The 23544-nt window shown below is 53.0% G+C and overlaps 1 protein-coding gene across 3 annotated transcripts in view; it reads right to left on the bottom strand.

Annotated features, from left to right (window-relative positions):
- DHRS3 (dehydrogenase/reductase 3) overlaps nt 1-23544 on the bottom strand; it is a 52656-nt gene that overhangs the window by 10272 nt on the left and 18840 nt on the right. For 2 of the 3 annotated variants that reach the window (XM_002811482.6, XM_024231307.3), the window contains exons 2-4: nt 2355-2498; nt 1129-1248; nt 554-792 (exon numbers count right to left, since the gene is read on the bottom strand). In XM_002811482.6, the coding sequence (XP_002811528.1) occupies nt 554-792; nt 1129-1248; nt 2355-2498 (503 nt within the window). Of the gene's footprint in view, nt 1-553; nt 793-1128; nt 1249-2354; nt 2499-17801; nt 17994-23544 lie in introns of those variants that run through there. The other variant, XM_024231309.3, reaches the window with a different exon arrangement.

The raw sequence follows: 23544 nt of genomic DNA, 5'->3' as shown, positions 1-23544 counted from the left end.
CCGCTGCATGCCTGTAGCTCTGGTAGTTTCATACAAGCTCCCTGAACCAAGCAGCAGGACCCTCCCCGTTGTGGCATCACTGCCTTGCAGACCGAGAACCAGGTAAGACAGCGTCAAACAGAGGGTAGAGGCTCCTTGGTGACTTTTTGTTTTGGGACAGGGTCTCACTCTGTCTCCCAGGCCGGAGTGCAGTCGCACAATCACAGCTCACTTGCAGCCTCAACTTCCTGGGCTCAGGCAATTGATCCTCCCACCTCAGCCTCCCAAATAGCTGGGAATACAGGTGTGCATCACCATGCCCAGCTAATTTTTTATTTATTTTTATTTTTTGTAGACACAGGGTTTCTCCATGCTGCCCAGGCTGGTCTCAAACTGGATCGCTGGGCTCAAGCAATCCACCTGCTTTGGCTTCCCAAAATGCTAGGATTATAGGTATGAGCCACCGTGACTAGCTCTATTTTTATATCAGAGCTTTTTCTGCAGTTGGCTGACTGAATGGCTTGGGGAGGCGGGTGAGAAGGCTGGTCCCGAGGTGGGTCCCCGGCTCACTGACCTGACTCTCATGCCCTGGAACATCTCGGTGCTGGTGTGGAAGGGCAGCACTGTGGTGGCACTGACTCCTGGACAGTCCAGCAGCCCCAGGGTCAGGCTCTCCATGAAGGCGAAGGCTGATGCTTTGGATGTGCAGTAGTCGATGGCACCGGGGATGGCAGACAGTGCCAGCACGGAGTTGAGGCACACGATGTGGCCGTTCTGCAGCTCCAGCATACGCGGCAGGAAGGCCTTGGTGGTCTGAGGGCGGATGGGGTGTCAGGGTGGAGCAGCCGCAGCTCTGACAACCCCTCCACCTTTCTTTCGGGGAGAACAGCCCACCCTGGACACACATGATGCTCTAGTGCCCCAGCCTTCCTGTGAGGGAGAGGGCCGAGGGCTCCCTGCCCCAGGACACTGAGCGTATTTCACAAAGTCTGATGTGTCCTGGAGCTGGTCATTTGTCTTGTCTGGCCACCTTGTTCGTGGACATCCCTGCTGGCCTGAGCCCAAGCCCTGGCAAAGCATCCCCTCCCCTCCATCCTGCCTGGGCTCCCTGCATGCCTGGGGCTGGCTCTGGACCCGGATACCCCTTACCCAGAACTGGCCCAGGGTGTTGATGTGCTGGGACTTGAGAAGGGCATCATCGTCACTGTCCATTAGACTCTTCCCGTGGACCACGGCGGCATTGTTCACCAGGATGGTGATGTCACCCACCTGCAGGCGAGAGGGAGCCACGGGGCCATGAGGGCAGTCAACCCAGGGCCAACGATATCTGTTTTTTGTTTGTTTTTGAGATGGAGTCTCACTCTGTTGTCCAGGCTGGAGTGCAGTGGCACCATCTCGGCTCACTGCCACCTCCGCCTCCCAGGTTCAAGCGATTCTCATGCCTCTGCCTCCCAAGTAGCCGGGATTACAGGCACCTGCCACCATGCCCGGCTAATTTTTATATTTTTAGCAGAGATGGGGTTTCACCATGTTGGTCAGGCTAGTCTTGTTCTGACCTTAAGTGACCCACCTGCCTCGGTCTCCCAAAATGCTGGGATTATAGGTGTGAGCCACTGCACCCGGCCCAATATACTTTTTAAAAGGGATATGGCTTACTCCTAAGTGAATGAGTAATTTCTGAGTCCATTTATGATCAATCAATTGATGTGTTATTTACAAGTTTTTCTTAGATATTCCTTCCTGCAGGCCACTTTCTGCCAGACTAGTTCCAGTTATCCTGCATACATAGAGGCCCAGCAGCCACCTGGCCCTACCACCAGCAGCCACAGGGCCTGGGGAAGAGAACTGCCTCTCTGAGCGCCAGTCTTGATTTGTGAGATGGGGCTAATGCCACACCAGGACTGTTCTGAGGAGGAGAAATAATTTATGGCACACACTGTACCTGGCACACAGCATATTTATAATAAATGAGGTTACTGTGACATAAAAACAGTTAACATTACCATGTGCCAGTCAGTCAGGGTGGGCTTCCCTCTCTTGGAGGTCACTGATATATTTAGTCCAAACAGATGACTGGAGTCAGAAGGATTTTCCCAGAGGCCAATGGGACATTTGCCCCGCCACAGTCCTGGAGAGAAACGCACATGGTCTACATTTCCAAGGGAACAACAGATGATTACGCCTGTTACGTAATCAACCCTGATCCCTGCCTATGTAACTAGGGCCAGCTTCATGGGAGAGTCCCCAAAGGTGCCCCGGACAAAGCCATTCTGCCATAAGCAGCGCTCTCTTCCAGGCCACATGAGAATGTTCTCTTCGCCTGGAATTAGCCTGTGGTCAGCTGTGCTAGGAACAGACCCTCCCAGGCTACGGACCTTCTCCCGGACAGCCTTGGCCGTCTGGTACACCTCCTCCCGGTTGCCCACATCGCAGATGAAGTAATGGCATTCAGTGCCCATCTGCCGGATCTCCTCCGTCGTCTCTTTCAGGCATTTCTCAGTCCGGCCCCAGAGAACAATCTGGAAGAAGAGAATAACAACGCAGAACAAATGGTCATTAAGCAAGCCACAGTGATGCAGCAATTGCCACCAGAAATTCCGTATTTAAAGTGATTTGTCTTGAAATGACTGGCCTCCCTGGTTCCACCCAAAGATAAAGAATACAACATAGATTAATAATATAACTTTTGTTTTTTTTGAGGCAGGATCTTGTTCTGTTGCCCAGGCTAGAACGCAGCAGTGCGATCATAGCTTACTGCAGCCTCAAACTCCTGGGCTCAAGAGATCCTCCCTCCTCAGCCTCCAGAGTGGCTGGGACCACAGGTGCATGCTACCATACCTAGCTAATTTTTTTAAAAAAAATTTTGTAGAGTAGGGGTATTCTTATGTTGCCCAGGCTGGTCTTGAACTCCTGGGTTCAAGCAATCCTCCCACCTCGGCCTCTCAAGTGCTGGGATTACAGGTATGAGCCACTGCCCCCAGCCAACAATATAAGTTTTTAAAGGGATATGATCTACTCTTAAGTGAACCAGTAGTTTCTGAGCCCACTTATGATCAATCAATTGATGTGTATTTACAAGTTTTTCTTGTATATTACTTTTAGCAGGCTGCCTCCTGCCAGCGCAGTTCCTTTCCTGCAAATGTAGAGGCAACAGCAGAGCTCTTTATGCACAATCCTCCAGAATGCTCTCCATTAGGAATCAGCTGGCTTCACAAATTAGGTCTAGAGCCAGGATTATTAAGACCAGCTGGTAGCATAGATGGGCCCATTCCAGCCTCAAGGTTCACAGGAGCTAAGCTGAGCCTCACTCCCCTAAGGATATTCTGGAAGGGCAGTGACGAGGCTGCCACTGAAAAGGAAGCATGGCCTCACCCGGCAAGTAATAAACATGGACTCATTACACCAGAAGGTGACCTTGGCAGGACCACTGAGGGTTTGGGCAAATTTATGAATGGCCAGCCCATAAAAGGCTCAGAAGAGAAGCCTGGCTAATTCTTAACCTTGACCTAACGGAGGACGACGCACCTCCCCACGATGTGTCACTGGGGTCAGTGAGGCCTCTGTTGGTAAAAGGGCCTGGAGTCGGATGACAGGGGGATCAAGAGCCCTAACTAAGAACCAGCTTCACCAGCACAGAGGGGGAAAGGCAGGGGGCTGAACACCGCCCAGAGGTCAGAAGCAGAGACAGGAAGAGCCGAAAGGGTTCTTGGGAATTCGTCTGGTGGGCTTCTATTTTTGTTTCTTTTCTCTTTTATTTAAGACTGTCAATGAAATTCCCCCTTAAAAAATATCCAACGTGGAAACCCCAGTGCGTGAAACTTAGAAAAGGAATAAATGATACGCCTGACTCCATAATATTTTCTTACTCTAAAGGTTGCTAATGAGAACAAAATGGCTGCTTTGGGAAGGTAAACGTTTTAAACTGGGGTTTACAGATGGCGGCTCCAATGACATCAGACCCAGATCCAGCTGATTTCTCTATTTTGCTTTGTTACACGGTATAGAGAAAAGTCACATTGATAAGGAGTTGCTAATGGTAACCGTTTATCCGCTGCTCACCTTGAAATCTCAGAACTGTCACTTAAGCAGAGAGGGCACAAAACAGGCCTCGCTGGCGGCTCTCAGAAATTCCGGTATTCTCCAATGGAATCGATTTTTTAAATTAGAGTTTTAAAAGCTTTCAAAATATTTTACAAAAAAATAAGTGTTCTCTAAAGCCCAGTTTGAAAACCCCACTTAGTCTAGCCACTTTATTTTAATTAAGGTCTTGAAATATAGGAAGGGCTTAACAAGTGGGTCCCGTCAGTTCCTCTCCATGACCATAGAAGTCCTTCAAAGGCAGATGGACTGCAATTAAACAGGCTCCAAGGGACACTTTCTTGTCTATTGAACTAAAAACAGAATGTGTTCCTCCAGGAGAAGCTGGGAGGTTCAGTTCATGGAAAAGAAAAAAGACAAACATTTGTTCCAGGCAGGCAATTTGGTGTAGGCCTCCTCCAATCCACTGGACCACCCCCCTTGCCTTGCAGCCATTGTCATCCAGGTTTCCTTTATTCCTCCCTTATCATCCTGTCTATACAGCCACCCATCCATCTATCTGTCCATCCGTCCACTCTCCCGTTCACCAGTCCATCCATCTATCCACCCCACTCCATCCATCCATCCCTCCCTCATCTACCCAACTCCACCCATCCATCCATCCATCCATCCATCCATCCATCCATCCATCCATCCATCTACCCACCATCTACCGACCCCACCCCACTCCATCCATCCATCCCTCCCTCATCTACCCTACTCCATCCATCCATGCATCCATCCATCCACTCACCCACCCCAGTCCATCCATCCATCCACTCACCTACTTCTCCACCCATCCATCCAGCTATCCATCCCTTACCTACCCCACTGTACCCACTGTACCCACTCACCTACCCAACTCCATCCACTCATCCACTCACCTACCCCATTCCATTAATCTATCCACTCACCTACCCCACTCCATCCATCCATCCATGCATTCATCCACACACCTACCCTACTCCATCCATCCATCCACTCACCCACCCCACTCCATCCATCCATCCACTCACCGGCTTCTCCACCCATCCATCCATCTATCCATCCCTCACCTACCCCACTGTACCCACTCACCTACCCAACTCCATCCACCCATCCACTCACTTACCCCATTCCATTAATCTATCCACTCACCTACCTCACTCCATCCATCCATCCAGCCAGCCATTCACCCAACCATCCATCCATCCATCCACCCACTCATCCATCCCTCACTTACCCCACCCCATCCATCCATCCATCCATCCATCCATCCATCCATCCATCCACCCATCCATCCCTCACCCACCCCACTCCATCCATCCATCCATCCACTCACCTACTTATCCATCCATCCATCCATCCATCCAACCATCCATCCATCCATCCCTCCCTCACCTACCCCACTCCATCCATCCATCCATTCATCTGTCCATCCATCCATCCACCCATCCATCCACTCACCTACCCTACTCCATCCATTCATGCATCCATCCATACGCTCACCCACTCCACTCCATCTATCTATCCATCCATCCATCCATCCATCCACCCATCCCTCATCTACCCTACTCCATCTATCCAACCATCCGCTCACCTACCCCACTTCATCCATCCATGCATTCATGCATCCATCCATCCATTTACTCACCTAGCCAACTCCATTCATCTATCCATTCATCCTCCCACCCACCCACCCACCAGCCCCACTGCACCCATCCATCCATCTGGTTTCTGAGTATGTCAGCCCAAGGGGGAGGTAATCATTGGTTTCCATTCTTCTGTTCTGGTCCCTGTCTAACCCCATCCTACCTCTGGCTCCTATGTGTAACAGGACCATGGGGCTTGCACAGTCCCCTGGGGTCTGGCTGAGGCAGGGAGAGGTGCCTCTGGGGGCCCTAAGAATTGCTGGGCAAGTTGACAGACAGGAAAGCTTAACGCTGGGGGCTTGTAGGAAGGTATAGGGTTCAGATGTCCGTGGGGACAAGTGGTCACCCCAGCACTGTCAACCTAGCTGGAAGACCACCCTGGAGAGGAAGTGGAGCAGGGCTGAGGGAGAAGGAATGAAGGCTGTCTCCCACTGTCTCCCGTGGGCCAGGAAGCCCCCCAAGGCAGGGCCCTAACACTTGGCTGCTTCCTTTCAAGGGTCTGTTGACGGTGCCCCAGGTGGGCTGGGGAACCGGCCTCACCTCTCCCTGGCACCATGATAGGTTTGCCTTTCTGCCTCCTCACCCCCCACCCCCCAGGCCCCAATTCTATCCCGTTCACATCCCAGTGCCCAGCATAGCACATTCTGTTTGTTGAATGAATGAATGAATGAATGAGAGTTCAGGTACACAAGTGGACGGGGAAGGGAGGTGTTTTAACTTCTCTAAGAGGAGAGACCACCCATCCCCTTGGCTAAGCCATTTAGGGCCCCAGAAACTTCCACTCAAGTTCACCTGGGCCAAGAGTCAGGGAGAGGTGGGTGCCCCAGAGCATCAGCACCATCTTGGCTGGGCCTTGGGTGAGGAGCAGCTTTCACAGGGCAAGGCTTCGGTCTCAGACGGAGGTGAGGCTCTGGCTGCTGTGCGCATGCCCTGCTGAGCGTCCCTGTGCCAGGCTCTGTGTGTTTTTGTAAGCGGGTTTCTGTAGTATGTCTCTGTGAGTATGTGTGTGTCTGTGTGGGTCTCTATGAGTGTATCTGTGAGTGTGTCAGTGTGTCTGTCTCTCTGTGTGTCTGTGGGAGTCTCTCTGTATGAGTGTATGTGTCTGTGGGTGTGTGTCTGTGTGTGTCTCTGTGAGTGTGTGTGTGTGTCTGTGGTTGTCTCTCTGTGTGAATGTATGTGTCTGGGTGTCTCTGTGTGTGAGAGAGAGTGTGTGTGTGTCTCAGTGTGTCTCTGTGTGTCTGTGGGTGTCTGAGTGTATGTTTCTGTGTGTGTGTCTGTGTGTTTGTGTATCTCTGTGTGTTTCTGTGAGTGTGTCTGTGCATCTCTGGGTGTCTCTCTGTGTGAGTGTATGTGTCTGCGTCTCTGTGTGCAAGAGCGTGTGTGTGTCTGTGTATGTCTTTCTGTGTGTGTGTCTCTGTGAGTGTGTGTGTCTGTGTATGTCTTTCTGTGTGTGTGTCTCTGAGTGTGTCTGTGTCTGTGGGTGGCTCTCTGCGTAAGTGTATGTGTTTGTGTGTGTGTCTGTGTGCGAGTGTGTGTGTGTCTGTGTGTGTCTCTGTCTGGTGTGTGTCTCTCTGTATGAGTGTGTGTGTGTCTGTGTGCGAGTGTGTGTATCTGTGTGTGTCTCTGTGTGTGTATCTCTCTGTGTGAGTGTGTGTCTCTGTGTGTGTGTGTCTCTCCATGTGAGTGTATGTGTCTGTGTGTCTGTGTGTCTCTATGTGTCTCTGTGTGTCTGTGTCTCTGTGTGAGTGTGTGTCTGTGTGTGACTGTGTGTGAGTGTGTAGCCACGTGTGCTGTTGTGTTTCCTCAGGTCCTTGGTGTATGCTGGGAGTCGCAGGGAAGCATGGCTGGGCACCTTCCATCTTAGGAACTGGTAGCGTCTCTGAAGTGCTGGGCTGGGGCCTGAGCGAGCTGAGTGGAGGGAATGGGCCCCTTTCCCTGGTAGGTGCTGCCCCGTGGAGCTGCTCCAGCCACTGTCCCTTCCTGACTCCTCTTCCCCCTCCAGCCTCCACCCTGAACCTTCTGGGGAATCTGCGTCACTGACCAGGTAACTGGCAGATACCGCTCTGCAGGCCCGCCCAGGTGGCTCCTGCCAGAGTTCCCTGGAGGTGACCTGCACAGCTGACAGGACAAGGGTCCCACCCAGGGCCATCATGAGCGTGAGGACTGGGCGGGCGGGGGCGGGCGTCTGAGGGTATGTGGGTTGAGGGCCTGCAGAGGGGACTGATTTCTGAGCTCTTGGAACCAGTGTGGCTGCCTCTTAGTGAACTCGGGACAGGCAGCAGCTGGGAAGGCCAGAGGCCTGGAATTTACTCTTAAGCAGGGTTTATAGAATAAGGGCTGGGGTGGCTCAACACCTCCAAGGCCTCTCCTCCTCTTCCCTCCCCTCTGGGGTAAATGGTGAGTTTCTGTCCCCTTCTCTCTCCTAGTGACTGATAGGGGGAGGCAGGAAGGGGAGAAAGACCTCTGGTCCGGGGCCCCGGGCTGTCCTGCCCTTGCCCAGAGCTGCTCTCATGGCGGCTGTAGCCAGACAGATTCCTCAGCAGCCCTCTGCGCTGAAGGCTGTCATTATCCGTGGTCACAGTGGAGAAAACCGTGGCTCAAAGGAGTTAAGTAACTTACCCCATGCCACCCACTGTGAAACAGGATTTGAACCCAGAGCCTTGGCCCTTTGCAGAGGCATCCCTAAGCCCCCAGTCACGGTGGGGTCGTCTGAGCTTTGAGGGTTCCACTGTCCTCACATGCATCCCCACAGCCCGTGTTCATCCCCACCCAGCCAGCCTTCTCCTGCTTCGTCTCCTCCAATGTCCACAACAGCCCCATCCACCCAGCACCACACGAACAGCCGGCTATGGGCTGGGGTGGTGATCCAACAGAGAATGAAGCAGATGTGATCCTGCTTCAAGGAACCCACATTCCAGTGGGGGAAGACAGAGAAGGAACCAGAAAACAGTCAGTCACAAATGACAGTAAGTGGGATAAAGAATAAACAAGAAAACCTCATTTGCATCGGGGAATTGACAAGGTAGCCATATCATAATTTTAAAGATAAGGAAACTGCAGTTCAGAGAGGCTAAGCAACTTGTCTGAGGTCACATAGCAACTGAATAATGGAGCTGGGATTTGAACCAAGGTCATGTCCAGCTCCACAGGCTGTGGGGATTGCACCACCACTCACTGTCCTGTAAGAGAAAGCACATCTCCTTTCTTCAAGGGGTCCTGTGGGGGTTAAGCTGGCAGAAGCTGGCACTCACTAACTAACTTCTCAGTACCCACTCCCTGTTGGTATTTCTCATGGGGAGGAAAAGCTGAGAAAATCATAGCACTGCCTCTGATACACCCTCTTCTGCAGTCTTTAAAATGATAAGTGTCACGACATGGAAAAATGCTCAGGAGTCTAATGTTCAGACAAAACGGGTGCAGCACTATTTGAATAAGATAATCTCAACTCTAAACTTTTTTTTTTTTTTGAGACAGAGTCTCACTCTGTTGCCCAGGCCAGAGTGCAGTGGCGCAATCATGACTCACTGCAGCCTCCATTTCCTGGGCTCAGGTGATCCTCCCACCTCAGCCTCCCAAGTAGCTGGGACCAGAGATGCAAGCCAGTACTCCTGGCTAATTTTTATATTTTTTGTATAGATGGGGTTTTGCCATGTTTCCCAGGCTGGTCTCAAGCTCCTGGGGCTCAAGTGATTCGCCCACGTCGGCCTCCCAAAGTTCTGGGATTACAGGCGTAAGTCACCAAGTCAATGGAAGTCAACAGGCTACACAGAGATGGGTGTCTCAGGCAGGATCACAGCTGACTGTCATTTGCTTCTTTATATTTGTATAAGCAAAAAATATCTCTAAAGAACAAGTATTGTTATTTATGATCTTAAAAATAGAAGGTGGGGCTGGGTGTGGTGGCTCAGGAGGCTGAGGTGGGAGGATCGCTTGAGCCCAGGGGACAGAGGCTTCAGTGAGCCAAGATCTCACCACTGCACTCCAGCCTGGATGACAGAGAGAGACCCGGTCTCAAAAAACCAAAAACCAAAAACCAAAACAAAACAAAACAAAAAACAACAGAAGGTAGAGTAAAAGCTTCCCCATGGATCACTCTCCAAATAGATTCTTTACACACAGGTAATGTCACTCAGTCCTGTGGGTCCAACCCCTTGTCCCCCAGCCCCCGAGTGGTGCCCTTCGGGGGCCCTCATCCATTGGCAAGTGACTGTCTATTCACATCTCTCTTCCTGTTGTTGAGTGAGTAAGGGAGGGAGCCTGCCAGGGGATCCACAGCTCTCAGTTTCCACTTGCTCATTACACAGTGCTCTTGGCCCTGCATGTGCTGTCACAGCCATTTGGGGTCTATATCATGTCTCTTAGAGGACAGGGACTAACTCTCTCAAATTCAGGTGTCTCCTGTGTCCCTACCTGGTGCCTGACCCGGGCTGTTTTTCTCTGTTTCAAATGCCAGGGCTACTTATGGACTCCTATTCAACCTGCAAAACCCTACTTGAATGCTCCCTCAGTTCTGAAGCCTCCCTGGCTGCTCCTTCCAGCCTCCCCACAACAACAACAGTGCCACCACTATATAATGGCTAAATCTGTTGAGCAGTTGCCATGGGCCATCCACTGTGCTGAGTACATGGATATGTTTTTTTCTTTAATCCTCACAACCCCTTGAGGTGGGTATGTTTACCTTCTCCATTTAATAGATAAGCCTCTCCATTTAATAGATAAGCATGGGTCAGGCACAAGAGTAAAAGCTCAGCTAACATCATCACAAGACACCAACCCCAGGAGGATACCGAGTGCCCCTTCTCTACCCAGCCTTGCCTTCCTAGCCCAGATGGGCTTGCACTAATGCTGGACTTGGCTTTCATTACTGGAGTTCAGCTGCAGCGCACCCTCCCACCAGTGACATGAGCCGGGTGGTCTCTGGGTGGGTCCCAGGAGGAGCATCTGTTTATAATTGGCAGCCCCGGAAAGATCTGAGACCCTGGGCAGGTCTTTGGCAGGCCAGCTCATGTCCCATGGGCCCCATGTTTTGGAGCTGGATTGGTGCTGACTTGGCTTCTCAGAGGGAAAGAAAATACCTGCCAGAGACTCCAAACCACAGCAGGCTGGGCGGTGGGGTGGGAAGTCACAGCGTGGAGGGTGCACAGCTCTCTGCTCCTGGCCCCTCCAGTAGGAGGCTGTTAATAAAAATCCATCCCTGTGGTCAGATGAGAATGAGCAGGCAAGCAACATCTAGCTTGTAAGACAGTAGGGTTAGAACGGGGTGCTAGATAGCAGAGGGCGAGTATGAGCGTGGCATAGGTTACGACTGGAATTTCCCCCTTTCACAACCCTGTCTATTTCCAAAAGGAGAGACCCTACCTCGAATAGAGCAGCTTAGAACATGGGCTCTGGAGCCAGACTGCCTGGGTTCAATTCTTTAACAGTTATGAATTACATGAACTTAACCTCTATGAATTAAGGTTTAAAACATCCACTCTTTTTCTTTTCTTTTCTTTTCTTTTTTTTTTTTTGAGATGGAGCCTCGCTCTGTGGCCTAGGCTGGAGTGCAGTGGTGTGATCTTGGCTCACTGCCTCCTCTGCTTCCCGGGTTTGAGCGATTCTCCTGCCTCAGCCTCCCAAGTAGCTGGGATTACAGGTGTGTGCCACCACACGCAGCTAATTTTTGTATTTTTAGTTGAGATGAGGTTTCACCATAATTCACCAACATGGTGAATTGCAGGTGTGAGCCACCGTGCCCAGCCTAAAACATCCACTTTGAAGAGTAGTTGGGAGGATTAAGAAAGGGCACAATAAATGCCAGCTGTGGGCTGGATATGGTGGCTCACGCCTATATTCCCAGCACTTTGGGAGGCCAAGGTGGGGGAATTGCTTGAGGCCAGGAGTTCAAGTTCAGCCTGGGCAACATAGGAGGACTCTGTCTCTGTTTTTTAAAAAGCTAGCTGTCATTATTAGTATTGTTGTTATTATTATTATTATTAGCACAGCAACAGAAATAGATCCCCCTTTGCAGTAGAAGATCCACATACCCTGTTGGGGAAACGGTTGCCCGGAAGACCCCATCTGGTCTCCACCTCCATCTGACTGCCCAGGGCATGCCTACCCTAGGCACAGCCTTGACTGGGGCAAAACCATGAATCTTGCTATCTCTTGATTCCATCCTTCCACCTTACTTAGAAGGCCCTCCTTTGTCTACATCCCCAAGCCTGAGAAGGTAGAGACCAGCTGTCAAAACTGTCCACCTGCAGAGCAAGCTGCGGGGGGATTTCTTAGGGAGGAGAGTTTATTAAGCAGAGCCCCAAGGAACTCTGGGGGTTCTGGTGAGGAGCCTCTGGAGGTGCTGAGGGTGGGGTGGGGAGCAGGCAGACATCATTCCTGGCTTCTCCTCACTCCTGCCCCAGTCACACAGAGTGGTGACACTTTAGGTTTCCAGAATAGTCATTTCTTTTTCTTTGAGATGATGTTTCACTCTTGTTGCCTAGACTGGAGTGCAGTGGCGCAATCTTGCCTCACTGAAACCTTCACCTCCCGGGTTCAAGCAATTCTCCTGCCTCAGCCTCCCGAGTAGCTGGGATTAGGTGTGCGCCACCATGCCCGGCTAATTTTGTAATTTTAGTAGAGACGGGGTTTCTCCATGTGGCCAAGCTGGTCTCGAACTCCTGACCTCAGGTGATGCACCTTCCTCGGCCTCCCAAAGTGCTGGGATTACAGGCCTGAGCCACCGCGCCCGACCTAGAATAGTCATTTCTACAAAAACTCTGTCACTAAAAAAAAAAAAAAGTTGGAATGTGACTCTGAATCCGCAGTCTGTTCCTCCCCAGCACAGCCCTGGAAGGAAGCCTGCTTTCTCCAAATGGACCTCAGGGGGGTCCCTCTAGCTGTCACCCATTGAGAGTGCTGGCCTGTCACCCGGGCATACCCAACAAGCCTACCAGCCCTTCTGCTTCCAGTGCAGATCCACACTGATCACACTGATCAAAACTGATCCACAATGATCAGGTACTGACTTCCAGCATCTCCTTCCCAGACTTTCTAATCCCTTCCACCTTTTTTTCTGGGAGGCCTGTTTTCCAGACTCTACACAATCCAGTCTGCATGCTGTCAGGTAAAAGGATAGGGACAGAGAGATCGCGCGATTCTGTGGTTTTTGCCCCACTCAAGGCTGTTTCTAGGGGAGGAGACAGACATAGAGCTTCCGAAGTGGTCTTCCAGGCAACCATTACCCCAACAGGGTTCTGGATCTTCCATCAGCAAGGGGGATCTATTTCTGTTGCTGTGCTAATACAAATAGTAACAGCTAGCATTTATTGGTGTAGCCCTAGGTTCGTTACAGGTGCCCCACGGCTGACCCCAGGAGGTCAGAGGTGACAGAAGCCACTGAGCCTGTCAGGGACTTCGGCTAGGTCCTTATGTGTCCTTCCTGTTCCTGCACTGCTGAGCTGCTGAAGCCTAGGCGGGTCTCTCCCACGTAGCCCTGCGAAACAGGCTTTCCCTGGCTCCAGGCCCCTGTTTTGGCCTGCCGAGAATGTTTTGGCTACCTCTGGCTCAGCTGTTGGGGAGGATTGTGATGAAGCTCCTCAAATTAGATCAGCCAGCGGTGTCGCCCTCCCACAAGTCCCTGACCGCAACCTGGAGCAGGGCAGAGACTTCCTCCAGGCGGACGTCCAGCCTGGAACTGGCCCGCTTGGGAGGCACAGGAATGACAGTAGCTCTGACATGCACACGGGGCTCACTAGCTGGCCACGCTGCCTCAGCATGGGTGCCGTGGGGCATCTAGTTCTCTGTCAGCTCAGAAGGGCTCATACCCAAGAAAACTGATACACAAAGGGGCTATGTAATTCCAAGCGGTAAGCGGTAGAGCCGGAACCTCAATTTATGCAATCTGTGCCGTTGGCCACTGACTTTATCTGCGGGAGCAAAGTGACCCCACGAAACAACACATTCATTCAGTGCACAGGTACAGTGAGCAGACGCCATGTCCAAGGACTGGATGGAAAGGTGTCCATCTCCCAGGGAACGAGGGAAAGGTGCGGTCATCGCTCAGTCTTGATGACCAAGTGGTTAATGAAAGGCATGGCAGAGAGGTTCCTTGCCCCTCTGCGAGGACACTGGGGCTCTGACGGGGCTCAGGTGGGAGGACAGGTGAGGACAGAAGCTGTTCTGAGCATGGTCAGCACAGCGCCCAGGGCTGGTGTTTGCTGTGAGGGGGTATGGGGTTTGCCTGGAGCACCCTTGGTCTCCAAGTGGGCGGGGTGGGACCGTGGCAAGCACTCATCGCCACCACAGTGAACAATCTGTGGCCCTTTACTGCAGGCTTGGTCCTGCTCTGGGCTCTTAGACTGAATCCTCTCAGCTGCCTGGGGTGGAACAGTCGGCTGATTAGTGTCCGCTGAGAAGCTGAGTCCAAGTCCTAACCCTTGGTACCTGTGAATGTGACCTTATGCTGAAAAAGGGTCTTTGTAATTGAGTAGCTGTAATTGAGTTGGGGATCTCAAAGTGAGATCACCCTGGGTTAGGGTGGGCTCTGACTCTAAGGACTAGTGTCCTCATGAGAGACAGAAGAGAGACGTACACAGAGGAGAGGAAGACCACGTGAAGATGGAAGCAGAGACGGCAGTGAGGCGGCCACAAGCCACGCGATGCCAGGAGCTGCCAAGAGACACCAGGAGCTGAAAGAGACAAGGAAGGATCCTTCCCTAGAGTCCGGGAGGGAGTGGGGCTCTGCTGACACCTGGAGTTTGGACTTCTGGTACCCAGAAACGTGAGAGCAGCGCTGGTGTTTTGGGCCACGCAGCTGGTGGTCATTTGTTGTGCCATTGACAGGAAACTAACACAAATGGGCTCCATTATCCTCATTCAATAGAGGAGGCCAAGCGAGGCCCAGCCCCAGACTCCCAAGGCTGGGAGGTGACAGAGGCTGCGTCCCCTCCACACCACTCCCTGTTTTCAGACGCCCAGCTCTTTTTAACCTTCGAAGCCTCTTCACTGTCCCACATTAAGTGTTTTCTCTCACTGTATGCCCACTCCACCACGCACCCTGTCAGTCTGACCTCTGAAGTCCAGAGGCTTCTCACCACTTCTCGCCACCTCCACTGCGCCTTGGGGCCCTGCCTCAGCGCCCTTCACCTGGAGCACAAGTGGACCCTCACCTGGTCCCAAAAAGTCACCTGGCTCCTACCTTTGCCCCAGGGCCCCTGCCTCACTCTGTTCTCAACACAACAGCCAGAGATCCTTCTAGAATGTGTCAGACTACATCACCCTGCTTATGACTACTGATGGCTGCCCATCTCACAGACTGGAATCTAGTGTTTACTGGGATCGCAGGCCCTTCCTAGTCTGCCCCATCCCTCATCTCAGCTACTCCCTCCTAGGTCTCGGCCCTGCAGAAGCACTGGCCCCTTTACCTCAGGGCCTTTGTACTGGCTGTTCTCTGTTCTCTTTTCCCAAGTATCCCTCTCCTTGTAGGGCACCCTCTTTTCTTTTTAAAAAATTATTATCATTATTATCACATGTAGAGACGGGGGTCTCACATTGTTGCCCAGGCTGGTCTTGAACTCCTGGCTTCAAGTGATCCTCCTGCCTCAGTCTCCCAAAGTGCTGGGATTACAGGAGTGAGGTACCACACCTGGCCACCTTCTCATAGGCTCTGCTCAAGTGTCTCTTTACCCAAGAGGTCTTCATGTAAAATGCCCCAACCCCACAAACACCAGCTCTGATTTGATTTCTACCCTTCTTTGATTTCCTCCTTCCCAGTTGCTGAGACAGGCATGTCTCCCCCTGTGATGAATACCTAGTGTTCCTGAGGACACTCCTTCAAATGCTAAAACCACGCCCTGCCAAGAGCTAGTACGTGACATCTGGGCAGTCTCCACCTCATCCCTGGGTGTGATTCTTGCGAAACTTTTTGGTTCTGGGACCACTCAGAAAACTCTCCAGGGAAACGGTCACAAAAGCTGACTTGGGGCGGGCAGAACACTGCTCACTCCCAGCCAGAAACCCATGGGCTGATGTTTCTTTTCACAAACATCCACAGCCTACAAGACTGGCCAGGGTATCCACCTCCATCTGACTGCCCAGGGCTGCACTTGGCAAAACACGGAGGCAGAGAAACTCAGGCTAGGGTTCATGGCTGACGCCTCACAACCTTTGCCCTTTTCCCCCACTGGACCTCTTGCTGGAAAGTGCTGCGTGACCTTGGGGTGGGGGTGCCAAGGAGGGGAGAGGGGAGCCAGCATCTACAGACCACCCTTCCCTCACAGCGCACATCTCCAGATTACTGTCCACCGGAGTGGGATTCAAATTTGGACAGTCTAAGTAACTCATGCAGGCTGCACTACTAGAAGTTTCAAAGCAAGGCTCGGACTCCAAAGGGAAGCTCTTTTAACAGCCCTGTCCTGCCTCATTCATTCATTCATTCATTCATTTAAGGAGTATTTGTGGAATTGTGTACACCAGGCACTTTGGAGGCCCTGGGATCCAGCGGGGAATACATTTATCTCACTTGTGGAGTTTGCTTGTGTGCAAGTCCGGGGACGATGAGCATGAACACTTGTTCACGTGAACGAATGACTGTATAGTAAGTAGTTTTCTAGCCACTAGAAAGTGCTAGAAGTGCATGGGAGGAACACATAGCTTTGTAGGGGGTTGGAGGGAGTGATTATGGGGTGGGAGTGGTATTCAGATGGTGGGGGAAAGGTGCAGGGAAGTCCTCTTGGTTAAAGTAACATTTTGGAAGAGACCTGAGGGAAGTGAAGGAGGGAGTGATACAGACGCGTGGAGGAAGAGCATCCCTGGTGGAGGGAACAGCTGATGCAAAGGCCCTGGGGTGGGAATGAGCTTCCCCAGCAGGGAGACCAGTGTGGAAGAGCAAGCGGGAGACACCAGCCACAGCAGGACTTTGAATTCTATTCTGAGATGGGGTAGATTGGGAGGTTGTAAGCAGAAAAAAGACAGCCTCTGACATGAAGTTGGAAGGGGCTGGGCTGGGGTGCTTAGGTGATGGGAGAAGAAGGATTCTGGACGGTTGCAGAGCTGGGTGCTGGAGAAAGTGAGCTTCCCAGAGGACCCCAGAGCGTTTGGCCTGAGCAAATGGAAGAATGAGGTTGCCGTTCCCTGAGCCCCAGCGCCTCCCTCTCCAGGAGGGTTGGCTCTGGCAAGCCCCAGGTGTGCAGGAAGAGAATCCCAGGTCCCTTCAGCTTCCAGAACAATTGGTTTACGCAGACGGAGGGGAGGGGAGGCGGTGAGCGAGAAAGCAGTTCCAGGTGGCAAGGGCAGCTCCGGGGGAAGAGGCTGCCCCAGCGCCTGGGACCCACCTAGCGCAGCGGGGGTGAGCCCAGTTTCCAATAACAAAGTGCCCGGGCCGTCCCAACCCCGGCCCTGACAGCTAACGAGCTGCAGCCGGCTCGGTGAGCGGCCGGGAGGCCAGCCTGGCTCACATGATGATGTGAGGGGGTGGCAGGAGGAGCCGCCAAGCCTCAGCGGGTCGGGCAGGAGGCTCCAGGAAATCTTTCTGAAAGTGGGCCCAGGGGCGGGCGCGGGGAGGGGCCGCGGGGGTCCCGGGAGGGGCTGGGCGGGGCTGAAGCGCTGGGTGGGGATCGGGCTGGGATCCCAAGCGGCGGATGGGAAAGGGGTGGAAAGGGGATGGGAAGGGGCGGGAGATAGATGGGGAGGGGGCGGGGCGAGGCTGGGTCCTGGGTGCAGACTGGAAGGCGACTGGGTGGAGCGGGTGAGGAGGGGGCCAGGTGGTGTCCGGGAGCAGATAGGGAGGGCTTTGCGGGGAAAGCGGGGAAACAGGTTGGGGTCCCGGGCCGGGCTGCGAAGGAAGGCCGAGGTGGGGTCAGGGTACAGATGGGGGGCGATGGGACAGGCTGGGGGCTGTGGAGAGGAGCTGGGTTGGGATCCCGGGTGCAGATGGGGAGGGGACAGGGTAGGTGGCTGCAGAAGGGGGCTGGGTTGAGGTCTCAGGTGCAGACGAGGAGGGGCTGGGCGGAGGGGGTGAGGAGGGAAGCCGGGCTGGGGGCCGGGGCGCTGCTGGGGTCCCCCTCCCGCCCCGGGACCGCCCGCTCTTGCCCAGACTCGTCGGTAAACAGATGCCGTGATGTCACGGGCGCCGCTGACCTGTGGCTGAACCCGGAGCTGTAAATGAGATGCAAGGTGCCAGCAGCCTCCGGCCGCAGGGCCTACGAGCCACACGCGCTCCTCCGCCGGCCCGAGGTTACCCCAGCTGCACACACGGACAGGATGCTGCAAACGCCACCAGACATTGCAACACGCAGCCAGTCTGCTGGCCGCCGCGTGAACCGTCCCGGCAGCCCTCGCCGCCCCGCTGGCGGGCACCCACCTCCCTGGAGCGGCCTCGCTCCCCTCGAGCACCCCTGGGGGGTGGCAGCTCCCACCCCTCCAGGGGCAGCTTCTCCTCTAGGGTCTCTGTCTCCGCTTCCCCAAGAAGCCTCTAAACCCGAGGGCTGGGCCTCCGGGGTCAGCTTCGGGTTTTCGTGGGAAGAGACTGGGGAGGTGCCTGCCTTTGCTCTGGGCTTTCTGGGAAGCTCATTGCTTCTCCCTTGCAAAGCCTGGATGGGGGGTTGGAGGGATGGCTTCCAGGTATAAAGAGGTATAAAAGTGTCCCGTTGGCCGACCACCGCCCCTCCCTTCCGAAGCAGGGGGCCTGTTTATCCCGCGGAGCTCCCAGAGCAGCCCTGGACCGCACTAACTTGGCAGCCAGCGCTCAGAGCTGAGAGCCTGCACTGCCCTTTGGAATGAAAAGCAGCCTGGTTGGGGCCTCAAGGAATCTGCTCTGGAGTTGATTTGCTGTGTGACTTTTGGATGAGTCACTTGGCATCTCTGAGCTTCACCATCTCCATCTGGGGAAGTGGGGAAAACTGAAACTGGCCTCCCTGTGCTGGTGTGGGGAAGGTCAAAAGTGCAAGAAAATGCTCACCAAACCGCAGGGTCGGTCAGAAGCCTCAGGTGCAGGGGGCCTGTCACGGCGAGAACTTGGAGACCCTCAGAGAAACCAAGGCTGCCCTCTTCACCCACTGCCCCCCCAAACTGAGCCTCTGGGTTTATTGCGAGAAGTTGGGGTGACGAAGTCTTTAGGGATGAATAGTCCACCTTGGCTCAAGGAGACCCCCATTGACTCCCCTACTTGGATCCCATTAATGATCACCCTGCCTTGTGGGGGGTGGGGAACCTAGAAATGACCCCAGATCTCCCCCCGCCCTAGACGGAGTCTCGCTCTGTCAGCCAGGCTGGAGTGCAGTGGCACGATCTCGGCTCACTGCAACCTCCGCCTCCTGGGTTCAAGTGATTCTCCTGCCTCAGCCTCCCGAGTACCTGGGATTACAGGCGCCCACCACCGTGCCTGGCTAATTTTTCTATTTTTAGTAGAGACAGGGTTTCACCATCTTGGCCAGGCTGGTCTCGAACTCCTGACCTCAACTGGCCCACCCACCTCAGCCTCCCAAAGTGTTGGGATTACAGGCGTGAGCCACCGCGCCTGGCGTGAAATGACCCCAGATCTTTAGCGAGTACCCCTGGAGTGCAACAAGGCACAGCTGAACTCCAGCCCTGATTCCAGCTTCTCCTTCACTGAATTTAATCTTTACATCCTTCTCCCTCACATCGCTCTGCTTTCTTGTCTTTGCAGCACTTAGTCACTATCTGAAGTGATCGTGGCCATTTGTTTGCTTGGTTTTTGTCTATTTCCCCCATTCTCAAACACACACGCTCTCTAGAATGTAGGCTTTCCAAGGAATTTCCAGGCCTGGCTTGGTAATTGGGTGCCCAATGACTGTGTGAATGAATGAGTGAAATAGTTTTGCCTCTTCTGTGAAACATTAGTAACTTCCCTCTGAGGGGAACTTGGGAGGGATGAAGTTGACAACCTGTGTGGTATGGCTATCGTTAGGACCAGCCACATCATTCGCAGGGTCCCTGGTTCAAAAATTGTAAAGAATTTCAAGATGGTGACAGTGGAGCCTCAAACCAAGTGTAGGGTGCTTCTGAGTGCAGGGCCCAGTAAGAATCCCTGGGTCGCACCCAGGAAGCCAGCCCCAGCCATCACACAGAGGGTGCCCAACAGGAACACCCAGTGGGACCTCGTGCCAAGTCACGAGCCTTCCACGCTTCCCCAGGCAGCAGGAAACACAAACACAGCTCTGGCAGAGCCACTCCAGGGAGAACATATCACACATCCCCGGCAGACAGGTGACACCTGGCAAACTAAAAGTTGCCCGCACATCCAGTGTCTACATGTGCAGGGCAGTAGACATGGCAGCGTATTAGCTGTAGGGGAAAGAGGAATAATAACAACAGGTAACCTGGGCAACATGGCGAAAGCCTGTCTCCACTAAAAATACAAAAGTTAGCCGGGCGTGGTGGTGCACGCCTGTAGTCCCAGCCACTCGGGAGGATCACGTGAGCCTGGGAGGTTGAGGCTGCAGTGAGCTGAGATCGCACCAATGCACTCCAGCCTGAGTGACGGAGTGAGACTCTGTCTCGGCAAGTAAAATATAACAAAAAAAATAACGACAGTCCTCATCATAATTAGCATTTATTTAGGAGCTTCTCTGAGTTCAACAGTGAGGTTTACGGCCCCTTACCCTCCGTTCTAGAATCCAAAAAGCTCTAAAATCCTACACTTAATTTTGACACATGTGTTTAGAGCAAGCCCTAATTGGAACCATCATGAGGCTAGTTCTGGTCTCTTTATCCCACTGTGGGGACTATCACTGTGATTATGGGTGGCTGCCCTAGACCTTGCTGCGGGCGTCACTAGGTATATGGCTTATGTGCTGGATTGCATTTCTAAAGTCCGAAACATCAGACCTGTGAGACACAGCTAGCCTTAAGGGTTTCAGATAAGGGTCTGTAGACTTGCGCTTGGCTTCTTTTTAGAGATAAGGCACTGAGAACCTGGAAGTATAAGTAATCAGTCAAGAGCAAAGCCAGGAACTAGCTGAGCAGAGACCCCCAAACCAGTTGGCAGTATCTCTCAGAGCTGCTAGCGGAAGAAAGAATTCAGCTCTTGTTTTGGAAAAGGAAATAAACATTTTACTGGAGTATCTCAGCATCTCCCTCATACTCCAACATGAAATTCAGAGGTCACTGAGCTGGTAGGCTCAATCACACACCAGGCTGATGTGTCCCAGGGAGACCTTCAGCTAATTAAACGTAATTTATGGACCAGCCTCTAAGGACAAGCCTTAAATTACTTGCAAGCTGTGCCAAGGTAGCTATTCTACAGGCTATTAATTAGGAATCGGTTTAATCTCTGCTAGGACGAAGGTCAACTGCCTTGGAGTTGACCCTTCCGGCTGACTGGTCTCATGCTATCAGGCTGTGGCTCTGGGCCCAGAGGGCCAGGGGATTTAGGGGAAGTAGGACATTCAATGGGAAATGGCCAGGCCAGCACACCCTGCAAAGACCAGGATGCTGGGCCCATGGGGCCAGGTGAGGTGGGAATTTTCCCAAGCACCAGTCTCACAGAAAGTGATTTTCAGCAGTCCTCAGAGAGCATCACATCCCCCCAACATCAGAGAATTCTGTGGAAAATCAGGCTTCCGTCACCTTCCATTAATGTGGGCTGGTCATGCATCCTGTAGAAAGGGCTGGTCGTGCATCCTGTAGAAAGCCTTCAGTGGCTCCCTAGTGCTCTCCCAATCATGTTCAGACTTCACCCCACAACCACCAGGCTCTATGAGGTATGGCCCTGTCCGTCTCTCTCCACTCCCTGCTTACACTTTTGTTCTGGCCAGGCCAGGGTCTTTTTCCCAAAGGAAACAAACTCTCTCATCTCCTGTTTTCTAGCTCCGCTCTTTCCCTCTGCCTGGGATATTTTCCTTCTGCTGCTTCCATCTCATCCTTAATGCCTCAGCTTAGACCCCAGTCCTAGGCACAGCCAGGTTTCCTTTCCTAGAAGCCAGACTGCCTGGATTCGAATCCCATGGCTACCTGGGCTGTGTGACCTTGGGCAAGTATTTAACCTCTCTGAGCCCTAGTATTTCCATCTTTAAACTGGGAACAGTGACTGTGTCATAGGGTTGCTCTGAGGAGTAAATCAGATTGTTATGTAAATTGTTTAGCACATGGGTAGCACTTTATTAACAACAAAGACTGGTTGGAAGCCCCTGTCTGTGCTTGTAGCTGCCTCCAGCCATGGTCCGCCCTACTAAGGCATGTACGCTCAGAGAGGTCCAGTAACTTGCTCAAGGTCACACAGCAAGTGAATAGAAGAGCCAGCATATGAACTTTGGTGTGGCTGACTCCTGAACTCAAAATCGGAATCTCTATGCTTTACTGGCTCCTTGAGAAAGAAAGAACCACACATCTGTGTGTGTGTGGGCACGGGCGTGCACACACACACACACACACACACACACCCCCCAAACATTTCCATTGACTTAAAGGCTCAGGAAACATCCCCAAAGCCAAGGCACGGATCTGCTGGCTGAGGAGGTGTGAGCCCTCGGAGGGCACCATGTGCCCAGTCCACACTGACCTCGTGTCTTGCCATCCCTTAAGGACCCCGTCTCCTCTGCTGTGTGCTCATAGGGAAGTGGCCTGGAGAGGCCAGGTCAGACTCTTAATTCTTTGGCAACTGAAATGTAAGGACACGGGCCGTGCAACCAAGGGTGGACAGATGCCATGTGGGTGTGTCTGGCAGGACTGCCTGCCTGCATGAAGGTCATGCCGCCCTTTACAGTCACACTGGCCCCAGCTCCCCATGGGGACCTGCTACCAGGCCTGTGAGAGGGGCCACTGCTTGCTGGGCTGGGAGAGCTCTAAAAGGAAGACCCCCCCCACCAACCATCTTGGAAGGACCCAATATCATCTCTGTTCTGCTCCCCTGCCCGCAGCTGGAGGGGAGGGAGAGCTGGCCTCTCCCACCTGTGAAGTATCACTAGCAACCATGACCTAGCAAAGGGCTTCCTTTCCTTTCATATCACAGTCTATCTCTCTGTCTATCGTCTAGAAAAGCTTCCAAAGTCCGTCTGTTGACAACTTGCTGGACTCCGGTGGCTGAGCATTTTGCCTGTTTGAACTACAATCTCCTTGAAGGCAGAGATTTTAGCTCAACCCTGAAAAGTCCATTCTATCTTTTTTTTCTTGGGGAGATTGGTGGAGGGGGGTGGGTGGTGGTAAGGCATCAGTAAATGACCTGATAAGGCCTGCAGGATTAGATCTGGAGGGCTGCCTGATACAGGCAGGCCTGGCTCTCCTGGCTGTTTCCACATGGCATGACTGAAAGATGAGAGATGAGTGTTGTCCTTCCATAAGAAGGTGTACTGGACCCCTTGCTCCTGCTCATGGTACCCCCATCTGCCCTGCAGAAGCCCACCTCCCGACTCCCAAACCCTATGGCTTGGCTGGGGCTGGTATACCCCTGGCTCAGAGTCTGGTCATGACCCACAGCTGGCCAAATAGAGCACCATTTCCTTGGTTCAGGCTCACCCAGTCACTGCCAGAGAGACCCAATTCCTGGACCGTTCCAGGACTTCTGGGTGAAGAACACCTGTCTGTCTACTCAAATGGGAACTGGAAGGGTTACGTTACGAGCAGCAGGGGGCAGGTGTGAGCAGCCCCGTGGCAGAGAGGTCTGCCTCAAAGTGAGGGGAGAGGGAGAGAAGCTCTCCTGAGTCCTGACAGCACTGAGCCCCTGGAGACATGCCCGAAGTCAGCCCTACCCAGGGACTTCTGGTCCCATGAGTCAATAAACCAATCTGAGGAACACCTCCAGAGCCCCCACCGGGAAAGCTGGAGGTGATGTTGTTTGACCCATATAGACTGTCTGGCTACGGACTCCACTAGGGGCCATCAATGCCATCTCTTCCATGAAACTATCAACCAAAAGGCAAGACTC

The sequence above is a fragment of the Pongo abelii genome, chromosome 1 (assembly GCF_028885655.2).
Source record: "Pongo abelii isolate AG06213 chromosome 1, NHGRI_mPonAbe1-v2.0_pri, whole genome shotgun sequence".
In the NCBI taxonomy this organism is placed as follows: domain Eukaryota; kingdom Metazoa; phylum Chordata; class Mammalia; order Primates; family Hominidae; genus Pongo; species Pongo abelii.
This window is presented reverse-complemented; position numbering and strand designations above follow the sequence as displayed.